Source organism: Paraphaeosphaeria sporulosa, assembly GCF_001642045.1.
Source record: "Paraphaeosphaeria sporulosa strain AP3s5-JAC2a unplaced genomic scaffold CC84scaffold_3, whole genome shotgun sequence".
Taxonomy (NCBI): Eukaryota; Fungi; Ascomycota; class Dothideomycetes; order Pleosporales; family Didymosphaeriaceae; genus Paraphaeosphaeria; species Paraphaeosphaeria sporulosa.
In genome coordinates, this window is record NW_017253362.1 from 2,231,395 (window position 1) to 2,255,998 (window position 24,604).

The 24,604-nt window shown below is 49.8% G+C and overlaps 12 protein-coding genes across 12 annotated transcripts; 2 read left to right on the forward strand and 10 right to left on the reverse strand.

The window, feature by feature from the left end:
• Positions 1-652: 652 nt before the first annotated feature.
• CC84DRAFT_1086658 (uncharacterized protein) lies at positions 653-2,261 on the reverse strand (the record flags this gene model as incomplete). The annotated part of the gene is made up of 2 exons (XM_018174171.1): positions 653-1,054; positions 1,110-2,261. The coding sequence occupies 2 exons, from the start codon at positions 2,259-2,261 to the stop codon at positions 653-655; spliced, it is 1,554 nt and encodes a 517-aa protein (XP_018039021.1).
• Positions 2,262-4,028: 1,767 nt separating this feature from the next.
• Positions 4,029-4,774, reverse strand: CC84DRAFT_1240023 (uncharacterized protein; the record flags this gene model as incomplete). The annotated part of the gene is made up of 1 exon (XM_018184002.1): positions 4,029-4,774. The coding sequence occupies one exon, from the start codon at positions 4,772-4,774 to the stop codon at positions 4,130-4,132; it is 645 nt and encodes a 214-aa protein (XP_018039022.1). The 3' UTR covers positions 4,029-4,129.
• Positions 4,775-5,479: 705 nt separating this feature from the next.
• On the reverse strand, positions 5,480-5,979 carry CC84DRAFT_1174107 (uncharacterized protein; the record flags this gene model as incomplete). The annotated part of the gene is made up of 2 exons (XM_018180075.1): positions 5,480-5,707; positions 5,761-5,979. The coding sequence occupies 2 exons, from the start codon at positions 5,977-5,979 to the stop codon at positions 5,480-5,482; spliced, it is 447 nt and encodes a 148-aa protein (XP_018039023.1).
• Positions 5,980-6,968: 989 nt separating this feature from the next.
• Positions 6,969-9,161, reverse strand: CC84DRAFT_1203972 (uncharacterized protein). Its single transcript, XM_018181870.1, has 3 exons — positions 8,403-9,161; positions 7,914-8,351; positions 6,969-7,856 (listed from the first exon to the last, which is right to left on the reverse strand). The coding sequence occupies exons 1-3, from the start codon at positions 9,134-9,136 to the stop codon at positions 7,013-7,015; spliced, it is 2,016 nt and encodes a 671-aa protein (XP_018039024.1). The 5' UTR covers positions 9,137-9,161; the 3' UTR covers positions 6,969-7,012.
• A 234-nt stretch (positions 9,162-9,395) lies between these two features.
• CC84DRAFT_1162555 (PLP-dependent transferase) lies at positions 9,396-10,978 on the reverse strand. Its single transcript, XM_018178022.1, has one exon. The coding sequence runs from the start codon at positions 10,794-10,796 to the stop codon at positions 9,447-9,449; it is 1,350 nt and encodes a 449-aa protein (XP_018039025.1). The 5' UTR covers positions 10,797-10,978; the 3' UTR covers positions 9,396-9,446.
• A 185-nt stretch (positions 10,979-11,163) lies between these two features.
• On the reverse strand, positions 11,164-11,639 carry CC84DRAFT_584722 (uncharacterized protein). The gene has a single exon (XM_018186777.1). It carries the CDS (start codon positions 11,539-11,541, stop codon positions 11,236-11,238), a length of 306 nt encoding a protein of 101 aa, XP_018039026.1. The 5' UTR covers positions 11,542-11,639; the 3' UTR covers positions 11,164-11,235.
• A 2,107-nt stretch (positions 11,640-13,746) lies between these two features.
• CC84DRAFT_1086977 (Arabinanase/levansucrase/invertase) lies at positions 13,747-15,120 on the forward strand (the record flags this gene model as incomplete). Its single annotated transcript, XM_018174181.1, has 1 exon — positions 13,747-15,120. One exon carries the CDS (start codon positions 13,747-13,749, stop codon positions 15,118-15,120), a length of 1,374 nt encoding a protein of 457 aa, XP_018039027.1.
• Positions 15,121-16,396: 1,276 nt separating this feature from the next.
• CC84DRAFT_1044568 (uncharacterized protein) lies at positions 16,397-16,681 on the reverse strand (the record flags this gene model as incomplete). Its single annotated transcript, XM_018173402.1, has 1 exon — positions 16,397-16,681. A coding segment is annotated over one exon (285 nt), but the record flags the coding sequence as incomplete, so codon positions are not given.
• An 876-nt stretch (positions 16,682-17,557) lies between these two features.
• Positions 17,558-18,601, reverse strand: CC84DRAFT_1085603 (uncharacterized protein; the record flags this gene model as incomplete). Its single annotated transcript, XM_018174108.1, has 1 exon — positions 17,558-18,601. The coding sequence occupies one exon, from the start codon at positions 18,599-18,601 to the stop codon at positions 17,558-17,560; it is 1,044 nt and encodes a 347-aa protein (XP_018039029.1).
• Positions 18,602-19,688: 1,087 nt separating this feature from the next.
• Positions 19,689-20,474, reverse strand: CC84DRAFT_1240028 (uncharacterized protein; the record flags this gene model as incomplete). The annotated part of the gene is made up of 1 exon (XM_018184003.1): positions 19,689-20,474. Exon 1 carries the CDS (start codon positions 20,403-20,405, stop codon positions 19,689-19,691), a length of 717 nt encoding a protein of 238 aa, XP_018039030.1. The 5' UTR covers positions 20,406-20,474.
• A 499-nt stretch (positions 20,475-20,973) lies between these two features.
• On the forward strand, positions 20,974-21,981 carry CC84DRAFT_1257474 (uncharacterized protein; the record flags this gene model as incomplete). Its single annotated transcript, XM_018184737.1, has 2 exons — positions 20,974-21,409; positions 21,458-21,981. 2 exons carry the CDS (start codon positions 20,974-20,976, stop codon positions 21,979-21,981), a joined length of 960 nt encoding a protein of 319 aa, XP_018039031.1.
• Positions 21,982-22,065: 84 nt separating this feature from the next.
• Positions 22,066-24,146, reverse strand: CC84DRAFT_1240033 (uncharacterized protein; the record flags this gene model as incomplete). The annotated part of the gene is made up of 3 exons (XM_018184004.1): positions 22,066-22,734; positions 22,797-23,809; positions 23,864-24,146. Coding segments are annotated over 3 exons (1,935 nt in total), but the record flags the coding sequence as incomplete, so codon positions are not given.
• Positions 24,147-24,604: the final 458 nt, after the last annotated feature.

Sequence of the window (24,604 nt, forward strand, 5' to 3'; positions counted from 1 at the left end):
TAAAAGGCGCATGAGCTATATTCCATAAAAGGATATCTTTAAGAAGCACACTATGGTATATTTCAAGGACCCTTAGTATTAGGGTGAATTTGTATGTCGTCACCTTTCCTATTCTAAGAAGTTGGACGGGATAGGATATTTTATGAGGCTTACACTAGATGTACACGGGGTATGTCATTAAGGTAGGCTGTGGTCTATATGTAAGCTTGTACCGATTGTAAATGCCTTAACATAGTCTTTAAGTTATTATAGTTCTGTAGCGTTCTCGTAAACTTGGTCTTACCCCAAAGGTGCTTTTCACTGGCGATTACGCAGAGAAATGTTATAGAGTGCTTAACAATCCTTCTATTCTGGTCTACAAATTAGACCCTACAGTCACTAACTTAGAGCCAGCTATAGCTACCCACAGTATGGCAGAGCAATTAAACACTAAGGGATTAGAACGGCCAGCACTTAGTAAGACACCCTCTTGTAACTAAACAATAATAGAAACAAGTTTCAACACCTCTACATGAGCTAGCCGAGAAGCCTAGGTCCACTAGCACCATTTCCATAGGCCCGCCGGTTCAATCAATCTAAGGACAAACACGTAATCTGTGGTCTTCAATAGTTGCGGTGGGGAAGCATCTTTCTAGCTGTAAAAAGCTTGGCCTTAGACTGCTAGTACAGACTGTCCTCCGTCGCACGTGATTCTCCTCCTGATGCTAATGTTGATCAATTTGCTTGTGCCTGTGATAAGCTCTCCGCTTTCATGGCGGCCATATACTGCATTTGGCGAGTATATCATTGCCATCCCCGTTGTCAAGCTCTCGATTCTCCGCATTAGGCTTTCACGATCCTCGGTTGCAGTAGGAATATGACGTCTAATCGCCGACAGCCACTCTGGGCTAGAGAAGCGGTGGATCACTGTGATCGAGCAAAGTGCGATGAGGTCGGTCAAAAGGGTAGGTTCCTGGGTTGAGATGACAACGCGTGCACCATAGTGTCGCTGGAGGCGGATGGTCTGTAGAAGCGTTTCATTCAGAGACTTGGCCCCTGGTACGTTCACCATGTACTTCCAAAGGTTAACCTTGAAACTGAACAAATCAAAGTGAATGAGGATTGCATACCTTATGCGCTTCGTCCAATACAATCATTTTGCCATTACCCTTCGACTGTAGGTACAGCTTCAGCCCAATCCGAAAAAGGATGCATGCCGTGTTCGCATCCACAAATGGACAGGACATGTCCATTATTGTCACCTCCCCAAATTGAAAATGAGGCTCTACGCAGCTGGCGTTCAACTCGAGGAATGATTCAAGCAAGTCCAAACGCAGTTGAAGCATGCTAGCTTGCGCTGAGTTAAACTCTTTTTTCTTAAGCTGCAGCTTGAAAAGTTTGTAATTGAATGGTTCTCCTGCAGTGGACATCTCACGAAGTATCTGCGTGACTTGCGCCATGTAGAGAGGTGTCTCAATCGATTCGCTGACGTTCATCAATGTAAGTATAGTGTCAATGTCCAAATCCTGTGGCATCAGTTTGAAAGGTGTAACGAGAACGTTGGGTAATTGACGGTAGAGCTTCGATATCCGCACGAAGTTGGATGGCGACACTAGGACATGTACCCTCTTTACGTGCGCTCCTCCAGGCAGCCTTTGATCAGATGAAGCTAAGAATGCGGCCTCGCTAATGGTGAATCCGAAGCCATCACCGCTGAACTGAGCATAGCTGAAGACCAAAGCAGAAAGAGGATTCTGGAGCTTCCCAAGATGTCGAGAGGGTATCAATGCGTTTTCGAGGATGCAGGATGTTGTATGAGATTTACCACTCCCTTGGACCCCGCAGATGAACATGGAAAACGGGACGTTGGTATTCAAATAAAGTTTAGAGTTGGACTCTTCGGCTTCAGTGTGCGATCCGAGCAAGCCATATTGCGGAGGGCCATAGCCATCAGAAACGATCTTAGCGTCTATTAAAGGTGCGTGTTGAATCCTGTCATTTGCGGCGTCGAACTGTCTCTTTCCGGCTTCATCATCTTGGCAATCGTCAAAGAGCAACGAAGTCATTCCGGCGGAATCAATGCAAAAAGATGATGAAATCTCATCATCAGGATAGTCCCAGGTGCCTAATGTCCGATGCTTGTCCACATCTGGGCGATTCGAACGGTACGCACGACTCATTTTCCAGCTTAGCAGATCGATCACATCGCTTCCAGGATCTATAGAGTTGATAGCGGCGAGTTTCGAGGACACGAGAGAATGGACTGAGGATCTCGAGCTCATATCGGTGTTCTCTTTGCTGATTGGGGGTGATCGTGAGGACGAGGCGTGCGCGTCTGTCGACAATTTCTCCACCTTCTCTTCTTTGATCAGCTGGCTGATCCGATCAGTATGCGCCAAGCTGTATTTGTGATCGGGATTGAGAAGTCTGCTGCACATAAGTGGTGTACAATACCTGCTCGAGGATCTTACGGCTGCAAAGCTTGCTTAATTTGGGTCTTTGAATGTCCAGAATTAAGCGAACATAGGTAGTTCCTAAGCCAGGCGAAGCCTTTAAAAGAGCCATCTTGGTAAAAGGCCTTATGGCGATATTGCCAGTAGATCCAGGCTTCGAGGCCGGCTCGTGTAGAGGTGTTGAAACTTGTTTCTATTGTTGTTTGGTCGAAAGAGGGTGTCTTACCAAATGCTGGCCGTTCTGATCCCTTCTTGTTTAATTGCCCTGCCATACTGTGGGTAGCTATCGCCTGCTCTGGGTCGGTAATTGTAGGGTTTAATCTTGCGATCAAAGTGCAAGGATCATCAAGAACCTCAGCACCACCACATTGCCCACCACAAGGACTAAATAGACATTAGTCCTACTCCCTTTTGCAAAAATTGGGCATTCTTCGTAACAGTACTACGTACCTCCACCAGCCATGAGATAACAGTCTAAATCCTCGCTACACGTAGCTACCGTTTCTTTTTGAAGTAGCACCTATCTGGGTTCAAGGCATCCACCTTGGCCACATCTAGGCGGTGGGACAATCACTAGTAGCACAATCCCTTACTCTGTGTCTAAGACATGCAACGTCATGGACCTCAAATACAAGATTACACAGTGTCATTCCATGCATACATTAATTCATTCGCTGCGCAGCTTCCTTCTCCATGTCTTGGCTGAAAGCTGCACAATCACATCGTTCGCGTTAAGGTAAAAGTTGAATAAAGAGTTTTTCAGGTGCAAATTCACTCGGTCTAACGTAGATTTGATTTGAAAGTTGAGATAAGTCGGTTCATTTGAGGTAGTGATTCGCGTACCTATCACACTCGATTTCAACCTGCACATTCCACCTATGAGATGTTACATTCAATTGTGATTGAGTTTGAAGATTGGTTGTTCTATAGCATGCCGGATCCCGCTCCGGTCCAATTGGCTGGTAATCAAAGTAGCGAGGACTAACGCCGCTTTCCTGGGATGTAACATTCCAACGCACCTGACAAGGAAGGGCTGTGCTCAAGTAAGATTATGACGCAACGAAAGATAAGATGACACTTTTGCGACTAAATAATGGAGGAGAGATGCGGCCTAGAGACCTATATTCAAAATGGCAGGAGAAGGGGCCAGTAATTCTAGGGAGTACTGAGGCAGAGCTACTGGCTCTATCACTAGCTGGATCACAGATGGAAGAGTGGGCTTGATCTTCAGGGGGGTGTCGTATAAGACGGATACTACCCCTACACTCTAGTGTGATAATCAGCAGACAGTCAGGATTACTACCCAACAGGACGACAAGCTAATCACCAAGCTCAAGTATATTCATGTCCACTAGTCATGGGTACGCCAGGAGGTTCAGGCAGGTCATCTAAATATCAAATAGGTGGACACCTTTACGATGCCGGCCGACGGCATGACCAAGGTCCTCGGACGACAGAGACATGCCGAGTTTCTAAGACAGCTACACCTTGTGGATATCTCTGCTCGTCTTGACCGAATAGAAAGGAAATAGCTCTCTAGTATCCCCTCTCCGCTACTCACTGCGAGGTGAGGGTGTGTGACGGAACTGGAGCCGTTTGAGATTGATTGAGTGTACGCCAGCTGCTGAGGCGTACAAGCCTCTCGGGCCGATAAGCTTGAGCATAAAAACCATCTCATGTATCAGCTCTCATAGGAATCAATACAGTCCTTCATAGCTTCCTACTACCGCTACAGATACAGGTCCGTCGCTTCTGTCGTGGAGGTGAGGCATATATCGAGGGGATCCATCTGGGTAGGCCTCCCGTAATGAGTCAGAAGCCAGTCCGTCGAGTTGGAGGATTTCAACGTCGGACCATGTAAAGTCAAAGGGAATGTTGAGGACGTCGTGGGCGGGGGCCGTCGCTACGTGGTCGAGAGCTTCCTGCGAGAGGGCCGCATCGAGCGACTGTTCGCTTGCCGTTGTCATAGGATACGGATACGAACTCGCCAGCCCTTCCATGCTCGATCGTAGTCTTTTTCTGGACATTTGGGCTTGACTGGGACCGCGGTCTAGGCGCGGGGAAGCCAGCGTTGTGAATGAGCGGTGTCGATGCGAATTGAGCCGTGGGTGTGTAGGGAGAGATTCAGATCGATTCGTCCCCCTCGCGTTGGTCATCTGGTTCTGTGCGGCATTGGGTCGACCTTGATCTTCGATTTGATTTGGTACGCATTCTTCGTAGGTGGGATACGTGCACTTCGCTCCAGCTCTCGTGCATCTCTTACAGCTATCGCCGGTGCCTCCATTGGCGAACTCACACTTGAGCTTCTGTCCGTGGCAGCGGTCGCAGACTGTTTGCTTCATGTCGTGTTGTGCGATGACGAAAGGCGAGCAGTTCTCACCAAGTGGTGTAATAGACCAAGTATAAGCACGCTAGGGGGCCAGGAAACACAGCTGTGATATAGCCACTACTTCTGCCGCACATAGTACCTTGCCTATCCGAAACTCTGTGGTCACGATTCCCGAGACGTGATGTTCAAGAGGGCAAGCCAAAAAATGTGCCATATCGAGCAAGAGGTATATAGAAATTGCATTCACAAGGCAATGTAGATGGCAAATCCTGCCGCTCGAGGAATGCAAGTGAGCCGCAGATAATTTTGCAGGTTTATTGTGTAAGGAGTGGTTCATGTTGCCTAATACGGTAAGATGGACCGACTTCATGCAGATAGGTGCCGATTGTGTGACGCAAGCATCAGATACAACCGGAGGCACATGGGAGGAATGCATCCGCCACGCTATCCAGAATCTACGCCACAACAGACAAGGGAATAACTTCCTTTCTGAGAGCGGAATCGAGCATTTGGGGGCCACTATTGCTTTTGTGAAGAATGACACGGACACTAAAAGAGGTTTCCCTATGGAGAACAAGTCTACATAATACGTACCCATGTGAAGGGACCGGCGCGCTCGATACCCCTGCTGCAGGGCAACTGCAGGGCAGACATGAAGAGGGTGCATACACGGCCAATGGTACAGGTGTAAGGGGCAGAAAAGAGTGAGTGCGCCTAATTAGGTAGCTGCTGCTGGAGCGAGATCTGCGAGGGCGCTCTCGTCGAGACCGAAAGCCTCGATGATGGCCTTTTGGCCTTTGGCGCCAGCAATTTCGGCCTGTGCAATCTTACGAGCTATGTCATTCCGACTCTGCTCCAGCGCGACAAGCACGTGGGACCAGGAGAGGTTGCCATCAGAGACGAGATGGGCCAGGCTGGAAGAGGCGAGCAGCTGGGCTCCGGGCTCCTGTGCAGTGCATTCAACGTCGCACAGCTTGCCTTGTCGCTTGCGGAACGCACCATTGACGATAACGCAGTCGATGTTGCGCGTGGTAGCATGGCAGTCGGTGCACAACTTGGGACCATGAACATATCGTCGGGATTGGTGAACATGTTTCTGATCTCTTTGATCAGCTTTACATAGGCGCATCGATTATGCGTAATGTGGAAGAACAAGCTACTTATCGTGATAGACGTTACTCTCGATCCAACCATGACGAAGAGGTTCGCTTCTGCCATAGGGTTCTTTCAGCCAAAGGCCGGCTCGCCAGTGTCGGGGTCCTTGGCGCTCTACAGAAAATGAAGCATGTCTTCTCTTTCCACCGGCATACTGATTCTCTGATTCTCTTGTGCTCCCAATGCTCTTACAAGCTTTCTGCAACAATTTCTACACCGATTTTGTAACGATCGATCACCTTATAAGGAACCACGAGGCCAAGGAAATTGACCAGCCGTCGAAGCTTCAAACATACCAGGAAGTCAAGAAAAGGCAGTATTGCAATCCATTCTTTGGTTCAGGACTGACAGTGGACCCAAGGACCGCAATATAATTTTTGTCATCTACTAGATAGTTGAAGGCTACAAAGTCGTCAAATGCCAACGGAATATTCTTCAATTGGTTCTTTCCGGGTTCTCTTTTATTCATCGCAGCTCCAGAGCACAGCGACGATTTTCTAAAAAAAAAAAAAAAAAAAAAAAAAAGAACTGTTCACAGCCTTTCTACATGATTTGTGAACGGCAGATTCAGGAGATGTCTCCTCCTCGCGTGGAGGTCCATATTGAACGTCAGCAAAGCGTTGACATAATCTGGTGATCTGGATTGCGAGACCAGACATAAAACAACTTGGACCGCTTCACGTTCGCTTTGTATGAAAGATGGGATTATATGCATCGGGGCAGTTGAAGACCATATGGTTCTGCTCACCATGAAGCTCAGGGTCATATATCTGAAACTGCTGCCAAAACCAAACTTGCTGGTCACCTTTGACTGCATGTTAGCTGACTGTAAGGATGACACGCGACATAGCCATGGGCTGTGAAGATTGGGTAGAGGTTGGATAAAGAGATTGTAGACGGTGGTTGTCAAGGTTTTGATGATGGATAAGCACTTTGGTACGCATTACAGTCGCAGGCGTCAGTCTATACAAAGATATAATACAATTATTTTCTATTTCAGCAAGCAATCACAGAAGAAAAGCCTTGCTGGGTGAATGTCCGAGAATCTACTTGAATCAGGACTCGTAGGCGTGGGAGTGACACCACGTGCGCAAAATTAGAGTTCAAAATGGTTCCCGAACCCTGTAAAGATATTATCTAACTCGGGCGTATTAATGTCAACAAAAAGGTCTTCCAGAGTGGGTAGTTGCGTTGCCGATCCGCTGTTGCCAGCGGTCTCCATTCTGTCAACTAGCCCCGAGCAATTTGTCAGGCAATGTTCAGCTAGATCCCACCCAGAGTTCTGATGGTGCGCGCGAAGTGCGCTGATCATGTCTCTAGCCAACTTCAATGAGGTGTTGCGACTCATATCCGCCATGGAGGTTCTGGAGCGCAAAGCGCTTCGAAGCAGAAATATAGTTGCGGACGTCAGTGAGAAAGCATTTACCGGGATCCAAAAGCCACTGCACTGCGAATCGTCTAATTCTTGCACCAAATGCACAATTTCTTCCGCCACTCGTTGCGCTTGGAGGTAGTAGTGAGAGGTTGTAGCCTCCCCGCCTGGGGTATCTTTCTCCGCGTCTAGTTGTATTCTTCTGAGCAGCAGTTTGACAGCGAGATATGCTAGACGAAAATTCGCTGACCCAGGAACGTCAATTCTCGTGCCGCGAATGGCCAGACGACGAACGTCATCGCTGAGTGAGTCTTCCCAATCAGTGAGCAGGAGCTCAAAGTCCATCCCAGACATCTTGGCTGCGGTTGCATCTATCGTCGTGAAGCAGTAGACGTGTTCGAGGTAGCGGCCCAGAATTTCGGTCAGACTGACCAGGGCGAGGAAGATAGAAGCGGCAGCGGCCTGAATAGATGAGGATCCGGGTCTGCAGATGTCTTTAGCCGTTGGTATGGGTACATCGTGCTGTGCGCGATGGATCTGCAAGGGCGTTCCGTAGGCCAGACTGCACCTGCGATGGATATATGTTAGTAGAGTTCGACGATGCACTATATATGACTTAGCTTACCATCTATCATGTACGAGTACGAGCCACCAGATTCGAATTCTGAACACTTTTTCAGGGGGAGATATGTTCCAGTTGGATGGATCCCTGTTAAGACCGAGAGCATTGGACAAAGCGACGGCGATTCCGATCATTCCGCCGTTCCCAAAGATGGAGGTACTTGGCCTACCAGAAACATTCAATATGATTGATATTACCGCAGAAATTCCCGGTGACAAGAATAATTCAGAATTAAGAGCTTCATTAGCTTGTACCCAAATGTACCGGTGGTCTGGTTTCACCGTTCCTTGTAATCTGGGTGATGTGTCCCAGTATGTAAGGGCGTTGGCGTATAAATTGCACAACAATGCGGAAGAAATCTTCTCCTTGTGGGTTGAAAATATGTTGTTGAATGAGATGTCATCGAATATTGGAAAGCAGACGTTTGCACGCTCGAAGAATCTATATCTAAATATCAGGTACGATCCTTGTATCTGGGGTTTCTCCACTTACAGATCAATCAGATCTTGCACATGTGGTCCAATGAATTTTTCTATAAGCTCACACTTGCTTGAAGCCAGAGATTGGTTAGTCGTCACGCCTAGTGGGCGTCTCAGAACCGTGTCGAACAAGACCGGTCTTACCGATGGGTTCGGAGGCCGCACGTCAGACATCGCACGGATCAATCTCATGTTTCTGAGATCCGGTGTGCTCGAGAGGTAGCTTTTCAAAACGCTGTTGTCCTCGGCAATTGCTGGACTGACAATGTGCGTACTGTGATCTCCAGCTTCCGCGAAAATGCCCATGAGATGCGCCGGCGATTCCTCCTGGTTCGTATATGTGGCTTGCGGTTCATCGTGTGCATTAAATATGCATGAATCTTGCTGAATGTCCTGATTCGTATAGTGTTCAAGTGGCTGATCTGCTGATTCCCGAAAAGCCGGACTTGGACTGGGCGGTGATGCTGGTGCCGATCCAGCGCCTTGTCTCCCAGTCGACATCTCCGACCGATTGAACCTGGCGGTGACTCTTCGGGACGCTGCTGCGATCTTCCGTGGTTTTCTGTTGTCGACCTGCGGGAAGATACATTCGGTGCCGTGAACTTGACACATTGCACAAGTCTCGTTTGCAGCTCTCGTCTTGCAACGAGACTTGCGCTTACGACACGACTGACATGCTGGCTGTGCATGAGATCGATACGGCCGTCCTTCAGTGTCAAACTTGGTAGGGCCGTATTCCATTTCCATCTTTTGCTGTCAGGTTTTGGGAGTGATCGGATGTTGACTATGCGGTTATCGCTTACTGCAAGGGCACTTTATCGTCGCGCTAGGTACGCGCTAGTACCGAAATACGGTTTTCTCCGATCCTCGTCCACACAGTTAAGTCCAAGATGCCAGTCATAACTTTCATCAACAGCTAGGCTGTACAACTCACAAGGCTAGCTATGAGAAAAAATTTCGCGGTTTCAAAAGATGTTTAATTCTATCGGTATCAGATTTTGAACTCGCCGGGTTTCCTAGGAATGTTTGAGGCAACATGGACGATTGGAAGACAGAATCATGCAGCCTCTTTCTCCCATTTCAGCTTTCCCTGTGAGCTCAAAACATGGTTGAATGCCTCATCTAGAATCTGAAGTCCTTCATCAATCTCCTCTGCAGTAACAGTGACTGGAGGGGCTAGCCGGAAAACCCCGCCCATGCCAGGGAGATTGACAATGTTGCAGGACAAGCCAAGAGCCATAGCCTTGTCTGACACTGCAGCACCGATATCAGCTCCAGGCGCCTTGGTATTTGGGTCCGAGATGATCTCGATTCCCTGGAGTAGGCCAAGACCTCGGACGTCGCCAATAACCCAGTATTTCTCTTGAAGCTTGAGAAGACCGTTCCTTAATTGTTGACCCCGCTCAGTCGCTGCCTGGCACACGTTGTCACGCTCAACGATCTCGAGCGCCTTGTTACCCACAGCAGCAGTAAGAGGGTCGTTAAGATGTGTCGTAAGCCAAAGGAAGCCTGCATCGGTGCAACCCTTCTCGATCTCAACAGTTGTGCTGACAGATGCCAGAGGAAGACCGCAGCCTAGTGTTTTCGATAAAGCGAGAATATCAGGCACGATACCGTGATGTTCGAACGCAAACATCTTGCCGGTTCGACCGACACCTGTCTGTGCTTCGTCCATAATGATGAGCATACCTCTGTTCTTGCATTCAATGCTTAGACGCTTGAGGTAGCCTTTTGGAAGGTCGAGAATACCACCAGTTGAGAGGATGGGCTCCATGATGAATGCAGCAAGCGATCCAACGCTCTGTCTGTCAATCATGGCCCATGCAAAATCCATCTCAGTCTCCCAGTCATACGAGCCGTCGGCTTTTCTGAATGGCGAACGGTAGGCATAGGGGGCGGGAAACACGAGCGAACCGGGCATGGTAGGGCCCGCATTCTTCCGCCCGGCAGAATAAGTGGCGGCCCCGGAACCTTGGGTGAGACCGTGGTAGCTTGCGGAGAACGCGACGATTTCGAAATTGCCAGTAAACAGCTTGGCCATCTTGATAGCTGCTTCAGTGGATTCGGAACCTGTATTGAGGAAGAAGGACTTTTCCAAAGGAGCAGGGAGTAACCGGCCAAGACGCTCAGCAAGGTCCACAACAGGCTGAGTCACCATATTGCTCAAGAGATGGTCAAGCTCCGAAACATATTTTTTGACCGTCTCGACGATCTCAGGATGAGAATGGCCTAGCAGCGAGCTCATCTGTCCGCTGGTAAAGTCAAGGATGGATCTGCCTTCGGCATCATAGAGTCGAGTCCCTTTGGCCTTGGTGATGATGACAGGGGACATAGGAACGCCTGTCGACATCAAATGCTTCTCAGCTTTCGCGAAGAAAGCGTCTGAGGTGTTGTTTGGCGCGATCATGTTGGGGGATGTTGCCACGGAAAATGTGGAAGGGATGAGGTGTGTTTCTGATTGTGAGCGCGATATGAGTTAGGCAATGCTTTATCCTTAGATCTGAGTTGTATCGACAGCATCTTGTAACTTGGCCGACGGAAATCAAGTCGCCTCTGGTATCCATCGTGCCCTCATTGTCTTCGCCGCGGCGCTCACTATAGAGAGTGTATTTTCCCGCGGCGCACGAGATCGAGGCCGTTTCCATCTACATGATTGGCGCAGATGTTTCCCGTGGGGAACCGACGGCGAGGGAAACGAGCCAGGACTTGGCGCTAGAATTGTGACGTCATCCGGTCTGGCAGACGTGACACGAATCTGGACCCTTTACCTGCACGCCAATGGGAAATACGTCCTGGGGAAAAATGTCACAACACTACCGCAAGCTCAACATACCTACCATCCCTTACTAAAACATCGCCAGTCCATGACACTGGCTATGCGCGTCATACAGAAACCTCGAGTATCCCGGAAACACAAGCTCTCGCGATATTCTGATGTTTGAGTAGATTTTCGCAGAAGGCGACCACTCGGCAGAAGACCATTCCACAACGCTCGTCCTGGTGTTACGAGAATCCCTGACGTTGCACCAAGACGAAATGACGTGGTGCAATGGCATATGGCCAATACCGGACAATACGTATCCAAGATCTGCACATCCAACCCATGTACCCATACGTAGAGACTGTTGGACACGCGTTCGAATCATCGACATCAAAATCCGGACCTGTGCACGGTGGTCAATCGAAGCTCGGTTGCTCGGCAATCAAAGAGATGATGAATCGCCTAGGTTCGCTAACAAGTCCCATCGAGTCGAACACCTGAATTATCAGAGTGATAGGAATATTATCGTCGACATATCGCATATTTCTCCCGACTGCGTCAGGCAAGTCCTCTAACTGACGAGAGCACCTATAATGTTATCACATAGCAACGAAATGCGTGCTTTTGACGGCCCGAAAGAAATGCCAGATGAATGATGTACAAGACATGGTGCCCACCAATGGGTGAATCGTCATGGAAATCTATGTACCGGAGCACTTCGCAGCCAAGGGGATAGAAGTGAGGATGAGCACGGTTCCAAATGATATGTTCTACATCGCGATCCATATCCGTTGAGATCATGTTGGCTTGGGCTCAGGTTTCGACGGTATCGCCGCGGTGATTCCTGGTATGGACGATGTCAAATGCTATACAAATCTAGTCAATGCAAACTAGGCTTGAATTAGTATGGTGTTCATTACGAGGATAAACAGTAGTGTATGGCCACCTATTCTCAATATGTCATTGTCGCGAAACGTTTAATACACTGTATCGAAGATTTCTCTCGTAGATATAATTTTAGTGACATTGCATTTCTAAAGCTGAGGAACGTTATGAACATCATATGGCATGAGTGGAATAATCCTCTCCCGTTCAGCGATTCCATATGTATCTAACTAGACGGAAAACGTCTTCGCGATGTGACAACAATTTGAATGTTTCCTATTCCACTATCCTTCCCAATGTCGGAAAGGCCTTGAGAATAGAAGGAGTCGGAGAGGCCGTTGACTAGCATTGCTCACTTCACGGTGGAGAATGAAATCGCTCCATGTTGTGGCGCTACCTCAGGAGTAATGCAGAGACGACCCGGGGGCAAGGGTCGCTGTGAATGGTGCGGGTAATGAGAATGGAGATATATGTGGATAAAGAATGAAGGGCAGTCCTGCCAGTAATCCCGATTCATTCACTAATCGCGCCAGGCTGAAGTGCGAACCAAGAAGAGGTTCTGTAGAAATCTGCACGAAATACCCACTTCTCAAAATGCAGCTTCTATATTATGCCGGATCCGGTGTAGGAAAATTACCCCGCATCGACATTCGCGCCGATCTTTATAGACGGAGGATACACTTCCTTGCTTTTAACCGAACGGAGCTTTTCGATCGGTACATTTCCTCAACATATGCTGACATTAATATTTGCTAAGCTGAATGTTTGTTCAATTCACATTGATACTGAGCTATGCATCACCTGGAGTTTCCTTCTGTAGGATGGTATATCTTGAGGATACATCTACCGCTATGATGGGCTACTATTGTATCAAGCACAAGCGTTCACTATTCTGCAGTTACATGCTTCTGGCTGGGCGGTACGAGTCTCAATGGGGATATTTCAGCGAGCTTACATTATTTCCTCGCGATGTCGAAGGTGTGTGGTGGTTTCAATTACTCTAGACCGGATCGAGACAAGATAAATGCGCCGGAGAGCTTGAAAAAGTCCAGGACGCCTCGCTAGACTGGAGACCCGCGAAAGCCCCGCTTCTAGTGGCGGCAAACATTTGGCCAAAAACGAGCTTAACGTTACTTCCACCTATTGTAGAAGGGTAGGCTCGACCATCAACCGGCTTTAGATCAGGCTAAGGCTTCTTCTGAATGAACGATCGGGATAGTAAACGAGTCAATTGATCTAATGCTTCAGCGGACAAACCGGCAGGTGAAGAGATTAAGCATTGATCATATTTGGGTGCACGATGATCCCAAAGAAAGCGAGCAGGTACAACTGATGTTGCTGCTCGGCTGCATCGTCTGGACGTGTTCACAGCAGCTCATGTGTAAGATGCGTTGCCTGCACTTTACTTCAAGATTCTGTGCACGAATCTACGGTCCTCATCATGTTTCATAGTATTGCACAGCTAGTGAAAGGCCAAAGTCCCTTTATTACGGTGTTGCTGGATCTGGTCTTTAAGTCCTTGCCCGCATGTGCATCTCGTACATTAAATGGAAAAATGAATCAAACATATCAGCCACCGGCTCGTAATGTACGCAACCCATGATAGTGCGTTTGTACTCCTAGGATATAATCTTGAACCTGCTACCCATCTTACGATATCTCGACTTGTTTAAGAAACGATAAGTTCTTTGCCGTCAAAAGTCGGTTCACAATGGCAACCAGAATCCAATTGGTCGCCCGTCATGGACTGTTTTTACTAGCTCTATTTCTGTTCCTAATTGGATCGGCAAATGCGGACAACCCAATTGTACAAACCGAGTACACGGCTGATCCGGCTCCCGTCATCTACAAAGACAGACTTTACCTTTTCACAGGACATGATGAAGACAAGTCTACAACTTACGACATGCGCAACTGGCTCCTATTTTCCACGGTCGACATGGCAAATTGGCAGCATCACGGTTCGCCTGCAAGTCTGTCCACATTCAGCTGGGCGGATAAAAACGCGTGGGCAGGTCAAGTCATCAATCGCAACAACAAATTCTATTACTACGTGCCAATTCGGAACAAGAACACTGGGGGTATGGCTATTGGTGTCGGCATCAGCGATAACATAGAGGGACCGTACAAGGACGCGCTCGGAAAGCCGCTTGTCGAGAACGGGCAGATCGATCCGACGGTCTACATCGACGACAACGGCCAGGCTTACCTTTATTGGGGTAATCCAGACCTACAGTACGTCCTGCTGAACGAGGACATGTTATCTTACAAGGGCGGTATCAACAAGGTGAACCTCACACCCGCAGGGTTTGGCTCTCGCACCGGCGTACAAGGACGGCCCACCACGTTTGAGGAAGGTCCGTGGATCTACAAACGACAGAACCTGTGGTACATGGTTTATGCAGCCAACTGCTGCTCTGAGGATATCCGCTACTCCACAGGCACCAGTGCGACAGGACCGTGGACTTATCGAGGCGTCATCATGCCAAGTCAAGGCGCCAGCTTCACGAACCACCCGGGCCTAATCAACTACGGCGGCAAAGATTACTTCTTCTATCACAACGGCGCCCTCCCCGGTGGCAGCGGGTATACCCGCTCCGTAGCCGTAGAAGAATTCACTTACACCTCGAATGGCAGCATCCCTCAGATTCCAATGACTACTGGAGGCCCTAAGCAGCTGAAATACCTGAACCCATACAACCGTACCGAAGCAGAGACCATGGCGGCATCTTCGGGAATCGAAGTCGAAGTTTGTAGCGAGGGCGGCATGAATGTGGGCTTCATTGAAAATGGCGACTTCGTCAAAGTCAAAGGCGTTGACTTCGGAAGCGGTGCATCCAGCTTTTCAGCCAGAGTCTCTTCCGGTGGCAGCGGCGGGACCCTCGAGGTGCGCGCAGACAAGAAAGATGGTACTTTGCTAGCCACTTGCACGGTCGCTGTGACAGGAGGTTGGCAGACATGGACAACAGTACAGTGTCCGGTCAGTGGGGCCTCGGGGGTACATGACATTTTCATGGTGTTCAAGGGCGGATCGGGTAACCTTTTCAACTTTAATTGGTGGCAATTCACGCCGAAGACTACTTAGCGGAGATTTGGCACTTGCTCATCGTCGTCGGACTTCATGTCGCTAGATCTCGGCAATGGATGAAAGTTATAGTGATCAACGTCAGCATCAATCCAAGAGATCCTGGATGTCTATGTGAGAGACCAAAGTCGTAGATGAACACGCTCATTTCAAGTGCTATGTCTTTTCTCCCTACTCGCAGTTTCGCCTCCTTCTTGGCTCCTGGATGACGCCACGAACTTCAGAATTTTGGTTCGGAATATTCGAGGTCCCGTTTTCTTGACTCCTCGGAGCATTCTTTTGTTGCTTCCATTCATTCTTTCTAATAACCTTTTCAAGTGAGGTTCTTTGTGCGTCTCGGGCCACACATGGGTATATGCACTGAGGGAGAGGATGGGATGATCGCAAAAGTCTAGCGAGCGTGAAAGCTCTTCAATGGCCGCCAGATCATCGGCGTTGAGACTTATCCTCGACGGCCGGTGGGTGATAGTCTTGAGTGGTGCTCGGAACGACAAGTTCGAATGCGGCAACCCTGGATAGATTGTAGAAGACTGGACTAGAGTGCTGACACTGTCTTGCCTATCTTTGGCATTACGCTGTATTGGTTCGGTTGTCTCTGAAATTCGTGTTGAATTACTTCTTGATACGCATTCATTTGGAAGTGGAGGAAGAGGCTTTGATGTTACACCGGGAGATGAAGAGGCGTGTGTTTTACGCGTCGCAGCGAAGGATGTGTTAATCGAAGCGTCACTGGATGAAAATCCAGGTGTCCTGGAGTTATTTGGCATCGGTCCTAACATCGCGATAACATCTGCTTTGAGTCTGTCAATGTCCTGCGGACTGGGCGTCGGACTTTCGATGAAACCTTCCTCCCATAGCGGAGGAAGGTAAGGCTTGGAGATATGCCCGATATTCTCGGAGTAGAAATCCTCTGTAGCTTCTGTTTCGAAGGAATCATCGGACCAACTTCCCAGTACTCTGGTCGCTATTGGAAGCCTGTCAACTCCGTCGTCCCCCATTGATGGACCGGGTATGGTGAGTAAGAACTGGATATGCAGGCATCCATCAGTGAGAGCACATGACCTGACCGTAGGAAACGTACCTCTTCTTTGACATGTCTTTCGGTCCTTTCGATTCGTGTGCACATTATGCGTACTGCCGTACCAACTACATGCTCCTGTCCTGTTTCATCGCAAGATGACAATGTACTTCCTTCTTCAAAGTCGTTGTACATTTCCTCAACGTCGGCTATGAATAGTCCAGCCTGCGGTAGCGTAGCAGGAACAGATTCTGCCCCACGTCTCTCAAGCTCAATCTCCACAAGCGCTGCTTCCGGTGGCACCTTGTCCTTCAAGCCATCATCGTCCGCGTCGAAATAAATAGTCCATTTGTTGGTTTGGATCTCCACAGCACGAAAGCCCTCCCAGTCTTGAAATGTGAGGTGTTGATTTTGCGGTATGCAATCAAACGGTCCCGCAAGATTGCACTCACTGTCCTCGTGCACGCCGTATTTGAGCTGATATGAGTGTGCATCCAGATACACCCAGTTCAACGTGGGGACCCAATCTTGGATAGGTGCGACGTCTGCTGTTGTGGATGTTGCGAGCCACTCTAATGGCTTGCCTGAATCTGGGAGGAAGTGAGGCGCGACGCGGTGTCCGATATCTCCTGTTTCAATACATATCTGTGAAAGTCAGCTGCATGTGATGCATAGGGTGGATTGGATTCACCTCTCCATTTCCAGAGAGAACAAGTGGCTTCCCGTCTATCTCTCCAGAACGATGGGATGTACCAAGGCAGTGTACAATCAGTTCTTCCTGATGCTCTCCTCGATTTGTGGGTTGCAGTGGACGACAAGTGGTGTGCATGCTTCGTTAGTTGTATGCGTAATTGACAATTCAGTCTGTGGTAGCCGTGTGATGTTGGTCTAAAACCCCGTTCGAGGTGTGATCCACTCCATGGCAATTTGCCTTCTGCGCCTATAGCTGGTATCTGTCATATGTCACGTCATTGTGAGCTCCAGCCTATATCACACATCATCGCAAGGATATGTGCCTACACAGTTGTATCGAGCAGAATTTCCGCCAACAAGGCTAGCTCGCACAATTAGGGGTATCGGCGTTAGTGGCAAGTATCTAGAGCGAATAGGGCGCACGCTGTCACTCGTCTTTTGAAGATGACGTACGATGCGTCCTTCGTGGATGTACGTATATCTTATGTGCATGGTACACCCCTGCCTTTCAGCCCAGGGCATGGAAGATCCTCAAACCAGGGCCGCGGTCGTGGATGCTCACCTCTGACGCACAAGTTCACCGCTGAATAAACAGGGTGATTATTGAGGAGTAATTTTGTCCAAGCCTACATTGAATACTGGAACCACTTGAATCCTTGTATTATGAAGGCGTTCTGCGCGAGCTTTGCGGTTGTCGAGCCCTAGCGAGAGTTTGTACGTACACAATTACTCAACACCTTTACCCTTTAACTTCAGCTTTTCAGGGTCATGCTTGACCTTGCCTGTCTTCAGATCACCTGCTTCGCCATTGAGCGCGTCGGCGAAAAGTTGGCCCAATCGTCGGATGGCATCTTCTCCGATTTGGTAGTGCACTACAAGTCTGCCAGCCCTTACGACGACGCCGTACTGTTCACCCAATTCGATGAAGCGGTTCAACTCTATGCCACTGCCTTCGAGATCGAGCCAGACCATGTTTGTATCGACAGGATATGAAATCTTACCGCCCAGATCTGTCCACAGCTGCTCGATCGTCTTGGCGTTCTCGTGCGATTTGGTAAGCTTACCACCGAGGAAGGTCTCCTCCACAGCGACACGGGCGGGTGCTGCTACCACACCAGCTTGACGCAGACCACCTCCGATGGACTTGCGGATCCAGCGCGAGCGCTTGATGAATGCTTTGGTGCCAACGATGATGCTGCCAATTGGTGAACCGAGACCTTTGCTAAAGCAAAGACTCGCGCTGTCGAACTCAGCGCAAAACTCCTTGAGTGTTCCTGCGCCGGCCGCGACAGCCTCCCATAGCCGTGCACCATCCAAGTGCATTATGATGTCGTTCTCGCGCGCAAACGCAGATATGCGACGGACCTCGTCGAGCGGCATGATCGTGCCATTCAGGGTATTCTCGAGTGAGATGACGCGTGTAGGGCACGCGTGGACGTCGTCTGAAATAACCGCGTGGCGCTGAACCTCTTCAAGCGTGATGTACTTTTTGTTCTTTGCATCAATGGGCTGGACCAGGGCCTGACTCAAGCTTGCTACACCTCCAGCCTCATATTGTATGACGTGGCACCTCCGATCGCACAGTACCGCTTGCGGCGGTGCGGTAAGGTGTGATCGAAGCGCGACCTGGTTGCCCATGGTGCCCGACAACACAAGCAGCGCGTCTTCCTTGCCTGTGAGATCCGCAATGAAGCGTTCCAAGGACAGTGTTGTAGGGTCTTCCATCGTGACATCGTCGAGGAGCGAGCATTGCGCGATCGCATTCAGCATCGCGGCTGTCGGCGTAGTGTGAACGTCGGAGCGAAAGTCGTAAGCGGCTGGGTTCTTCTGCGAGCCCCAGGCTATCTCCCCTTGCGTAGGACCGTTGTTAGAGGTTGGCTTGGTACCATTGGCGGTATACTGTGCGAACTCCGACATGCTGGACAGTCTGGGAGATGTGTGAAGCTTATGGTGGATTGAGGGGTTGCGATGAGCTTGTCGACCCAGTCGGGGTTTCAATAGGTGTCGTACTGGGTGCGCGTGAGGACAATCGGGCGCGGCAGGCGACACCACGTACTGGAGAGCGTGGAAAGCGTTTGTATCCGCGGAGGCAGCATGAGGGGCAGCGCTGGGTTATCTGCACGTAGGTCCGAATCATTTCTGGGGCGCGGAGGAGCCATGTAGCAGGTCCGCCCTAGGCTTAAGGAGGAATGAGCGAGCGATTTCATTCCGAACTTCAACGCCGACGCTCTCGCACATTCGATCGCTCCAGGAATCACCACGTCGTTTCAACAAGGACCAAAGCAACGTCAGCCGACACCCTCAAAACATTATCATACTATCTGTGGGGTTGAGGTCTTCTACTGCACGACTTGGACATGTGTACAGCATGTATGCGATTCTTTTTGCGCCCGTATCCTTCCCACCCACCCCTTGACCGTGCGCACTCTTCCACATTGATGCATCAGAACCTAGGCTTTGGTGGAAAGGTGTACCACCTCACCTTACCGATTTCTACCTTGAAGCTCCCCATCCACGGGCACTATTGGTGGTAGTGTTCACGTCCGTGTGTTTTGTCGAACCTATCCACAGTGGACGGCGTACGCCCCGTGTCGGGATGAAGCCGATGAAGTGCCGTATTCTGGCGTGAATCAAGACAGAGCTGGCAATAAGAGCTTCTCTCTTTTGAGGCTGCTCACTCGCTCACCGTCAAGGACGTGGCTGCGTCATGGCTGATTACCTGTGTCTGAAGCTTGTTATTCAGCATGGCAGTTGCTTCAAGACGGATAATATGCCGGGTAGCAGACGACGCAATTTCCATCATATCTGTCAAGTCAGTTCTGGATCGTGCATGATTAATTCAAGGTATATTTAAGGCTTACTGGCTGAGATGATCTGAACAGTTGTGATAATATTTATTCGGTACAATCGAGCTCCCATAGGGCAACATTGGCCTTGGATCGCAATGCTGTTGATAGTCTCCTCCATATGCAGTATTGCTCCGCTGCGAATGATCAGTCCTGGGCTGGTTGTACGCGTCGTACGGTGTATCGGCACCGTTCCACTTCACCGGGCTGCCTACATCGCTGGTATCAAATTGGCGATTCTGCTCCCAAGAAGGCTGAATAAGTCCGTTGCAGTTATCCCTTCGAGGTGAGGAGCTTTGTACCCCTGCATTGTAGCCCGATGATGTTGTTGAATTGTGGTGCGGACCGTACGTTGAATGATATGGCGTATGCTTGTAGTCTGCTACAGGAGACGACGTCTGTTGCGGTGGAGATGATTGCGGTGTATATTGCAGAGTCTGCGGCGGTGGAGACTGATAAGTATATTGAAATGGCCCGGGAGTCTGCGTTGGGTTGCCCACATATGGAGTCGGGGCGCTGGATTGCGGGTGGCCAATGTAATACGAAGTACTTTGACCGTGTGGTGAAATCTGATGCTGTGCTTCTGGAGGAGGTCCTTCACTGGGTCGCGGAAGGCGACCTGAAGTATCATACCCTGCGGCCGGTTTTTGAGAACCGCCCCTGTCAAGACAGTCAAACGCCTGTACAGCCTCGACCTTGACTTTAGCCTTCTTCCACTTCCCGTTCATCGCCACGATAGTTTGGGGCAAAAGGCGCTGTAACAAGTAACTGACAAGACACAGGGCGGGATCCGCAGCGTTGGCTGTACTCAGCAGTGAATGGTGTTAAAGACGTGAAACCGGTGAAGTCACAGGCTGAAAGCTCATTATTGTTTGCAGCCTCCGTTTGTGTTATATTCGGCCACATGGCGCCATTCGCCCTCAACGAGGCAACTTGAGTCAATGGCACCAAGTCCCACGAGCGGCTGCCTCACAGATGTTGAGTTGCCTCAGGCCCAATCTGCGACCGTACTGGAAGCCACGAACTTTTCGGCTGATACGACGGGATCTCGGATTGGTCGTTTAATAATGCACAGGAGAGGGCGGCCCGACGCGTTCGGAAAGTGGAAGGCTCCCTCAGCTGGGCACAGCCTTGTGCATTCGTCACAAGACACCCTGCACCATGTGTTTCGGTGCCACAGCCTTGTGTATCGCGCCCCGAACTCAGACTCAGCCTTGCTGCACCACCAACAGGTTCCAGCTAAAGAGCAATCAACGGGAGCATCGGACGGAACAGCAAACATCATGGTCCTTCAAAATGACATACAATCACGGACCCGCTTCTTCGCACTCTCTTCCGGGCCCAGTAACCGCGTCTTCCTCGAGTCTGCCCAGCACGTCGCCCCCAATTCCCCTTCAGACCCTATCTCCGTCGTCCACTTTCACGACAACGTCGCAGGATAAACGCAAGGCCGCGTGGAAATACGAAGGATACAAAGCCTTCAGTTCGTGGATGGCTTCAGAGGACGACTTCTTTCTCTTCCGGCGGTTCGGAGACCTTAATTCCCGAACGATACTATGGATGCAAGATCGCATCACACGCGTAGAGAATGACCTCAGAAGGCTTGACGAGATGGTTCATAAGTCGAAACTGGCCGACAATCTACGAAACGATAGCTTCAGATGGGACGAGAAATGGATGACGCAGCGTCACGCGCACATGGTAGAATTAAGTCAGCTGTTACACCACTATAGTAAGTGCTTTCATGTTCCCAAGAATACAAGCTCTACTGACAGCAAAGATCAATTTATCGATGGCTACGCCAAAGTACGCGCTCGGCCCCGCGCTGACAAGCGTCTCGTCGAGAACGTGGAAAATTGGCTCGATCGGGGCGCGATCGATCCGGAAGAGTCGTCTTTCCTTAGACACACCGATGACCTGACTTCAATCCACCATCGTACGCTTCCTCCTCTAGGGCGCTGGTTAGAGTCATTCGCGCAGCTTCACCGCAGCAGCTTTTTCCGCGCAAAGCATGGCAACGACGCCGTCCAGAAATCATCTGGAACGACCATCTCATCGAATTCGCGATTCGACCTCGTCACCAATACTAGCATCATATTCGGTGGGCTCGTCATGTTGCTAGCTCCACTCTGGTGGCTAGAGTACGTGAACGATAGTGCAAAGAAGTTGGCAGTCATGACCGGATTCATATGCGTCTTCGTGGCGCTCGGGTCGGTGGCTACGGTGAACCGGCCTGCCGAAGTGGTTGCTGCAGCTGCAGCGTACGCTGCCGTGTTGATGGTGTTCATGCAGGTACAGAAATAGGCGGAGAATCCATCATGTCGGCATATGCTGAATACTCAGGAGATGGATCAGGTCGCGCATGTATAGTACGTTAACATCAAGAATGTAGGCTTCTTCCGATGTTCCAGAACTAGCTTATTCTAGGGCAGGCTGCCCATGCAAGCTCAGCCATGCTGCGTTCTTCTCTACGGTCTCCTCCTGCACTTCCAATATCTTTGGTGTTCTCAACACCTCCAATGGATTGTCTCGAGGCTTTGCCGTCTGCCTTTCCGCGCTCTGGGTCTTCAATGCACTCCCTTTCGACAGGCCGCCATTGACACATTTTCCATTCCCCCACGCCACATCTACAGCCTTTTTCCACACATTCTCCACATCAACGATCATGTCCTTGGTGTAGAACAACCGGCAGTCAGCTTCCTCCCTCACAAATTGCGCCGCGAGCCCGTCATCGACGTGATCCTGCTGGACGACGTCGCGGATGTTGACGCCTGCTGTCGCGGTGTATCCTATGTATTCTCGATGGTTTAAGAATGTGTTGTCCATCCAAACGTAGTCGGGATCAGACATGTTCTGTGTCTGCCAAAGGTAGAAAGCGTCCTGGTACACTCTTTGATACAGCGTATCCCAGGTGGCGAGCTCACCGCCTTTGACGCCACCAACCGCTTGCATGGGTTTGGTGTTTGGTAATCCTCCAACGGCTATGGATTTGACCTTTGCCTGCTTCATGAAGTCGCTGAAAAGAAAGCATGTGGAGGCACAAAATCCGTCGGTAAGCTGTACAGGTATCTGTTAGTTGTCGAATTGTCTTGGCTGAATCTGCATCTGTGGCAACTTACTATGATTATGTTCTCCGCAGCAAACGGCTGGGTGAAATTGGTCCTGTTGCCATACCCTGTGATCTCCGTCCCAAACGCTACCGGACCCTTCGTGGTCAAATACGGATCATTCAAATCCCACTGCAGCAGCGAGCTGTAGCTCGACTCCCCAACCTTGTGATCTGCCCACTTCTGCTCCGTGCTCTGGAATTTCTTCCCATCGATGTCCAAGTCATGTCGGTAATTCCAGCTCTTCTCGTACGCTCGAACTTCTTCCATGGCGCCCTTGCTTGGGTCAAATCTTTCGGGCACGATTTTCTGGTTGATCTTGATGGCTCTATCTTGGACATCATTATTTCGGAAGCGCGTTAGGCCGACTTGCTCAGTCTGCGGGAAGAGTTGCCGGAAGAGGTCGTAACCCGAGAGAATGTACCCTCCATTGTTGGCACTGAGGTCGACTACAAGCTTCTTCTTGCCGTAGCGTTTCGCGTCTGCAAGGAAAGTTTCGGCTACCGCTTGATATTCGACGACACTGCTGGGCGAGAAAGAAAGTACGCTAAGCACTGCGACATCATCCAGACCATCACCAGAGAGATAGTAGCCAGCCAACGTGCCATCTTTCGTTGCAATAACTGCCGTCGGGTATCCTGCAGGCTGATTGGGAATCTTGATGGGACTTGACAATTTGCTACCTCCTCCGGCGTATCGATTGATGAAAAAGAAGTTGTCTGTGGCTCCAGTGAAGTCCCACTTCAGCAGAGCGACATTATCAACTGTGATGGACGTGCCGTTTTCGAACGTGTAGGTTGTGTTCTCGCCCGGGTAGATATTACTTGTGCGCCCACCTTGAGCAAAGTAACCGCCGTTCGAAATATGGGCCGCCACATATGCCTTATTGTAAAACATGGCGTTGTAGCCCGCATCGGGATCTTGTGAGGCTGCCCGAAATACGAGATCTTCAATGAACTTCTGCGCATCTTGCCCATCGATCTTGGACAAAGGCGAAGCATCGACAACAGAGTTCAAGATATCGTCTATTGATCGTGATCAGTCGTTATCTTTCTTAGTTCGTATTTCAGTTGCCTTACCGCGGAAGAAGATTTCGGGCAATGCGGACCCATCCTTGCTGACCGATACCAAGGATACCGTTCTACTCCAGTACCATGGGTTTACGAGAAGGTCAGGATAGAAGATCAAATGTCCACTGTGCGCAGGTGCAAACACCTTCTCGAACAACTCCACTTGGAACTCGTAATCGTTCCCGTACTCTTTGTTCTTGACCCTAGACTTCACTTCTGCTAGCCTTGCTCGGAGATCATGCGCCGGATATGGCCAGTCAGCGGGAGGATTCTTCAAGGAGTCCAAGCCTGACAATGTATTAGTTGAATATTACAAACGTCGAGCATCGTGCCTACTTGTTTCAAAGTTGAGGTAAAGGTCCAAGTTTTGCAGCATAAGCTCGATATCATATGTCCGTCCTTGTCCAACGGTGATGTTCTTGAGGCAATCGAGCGTTGGCCCGATGGGAATGCTAACAGGTGCAGCTGCCAACGATTTAGCGACATCATGTAAACGCGATTGATTGGAAGTGTACCTGATGGATTGGCATCGTGCGACGACTTCTGTAGCTCTGCAATTCGTCCGCACACTTTGTCTTTCGTTCGTTGAGCGCCAGCGAACGGGTTCGACAGGAGCACCCATGACAAAGACACTGCTAGATTACGTCGATGCATGGTGGCTTACGTGTAAAACGCGATCCCTGGTGACAGAGTGACTGAGCAAACGGTTCTTGGGAGGACTTATAAGTTCAACGAGTAGTAGGTATCTAC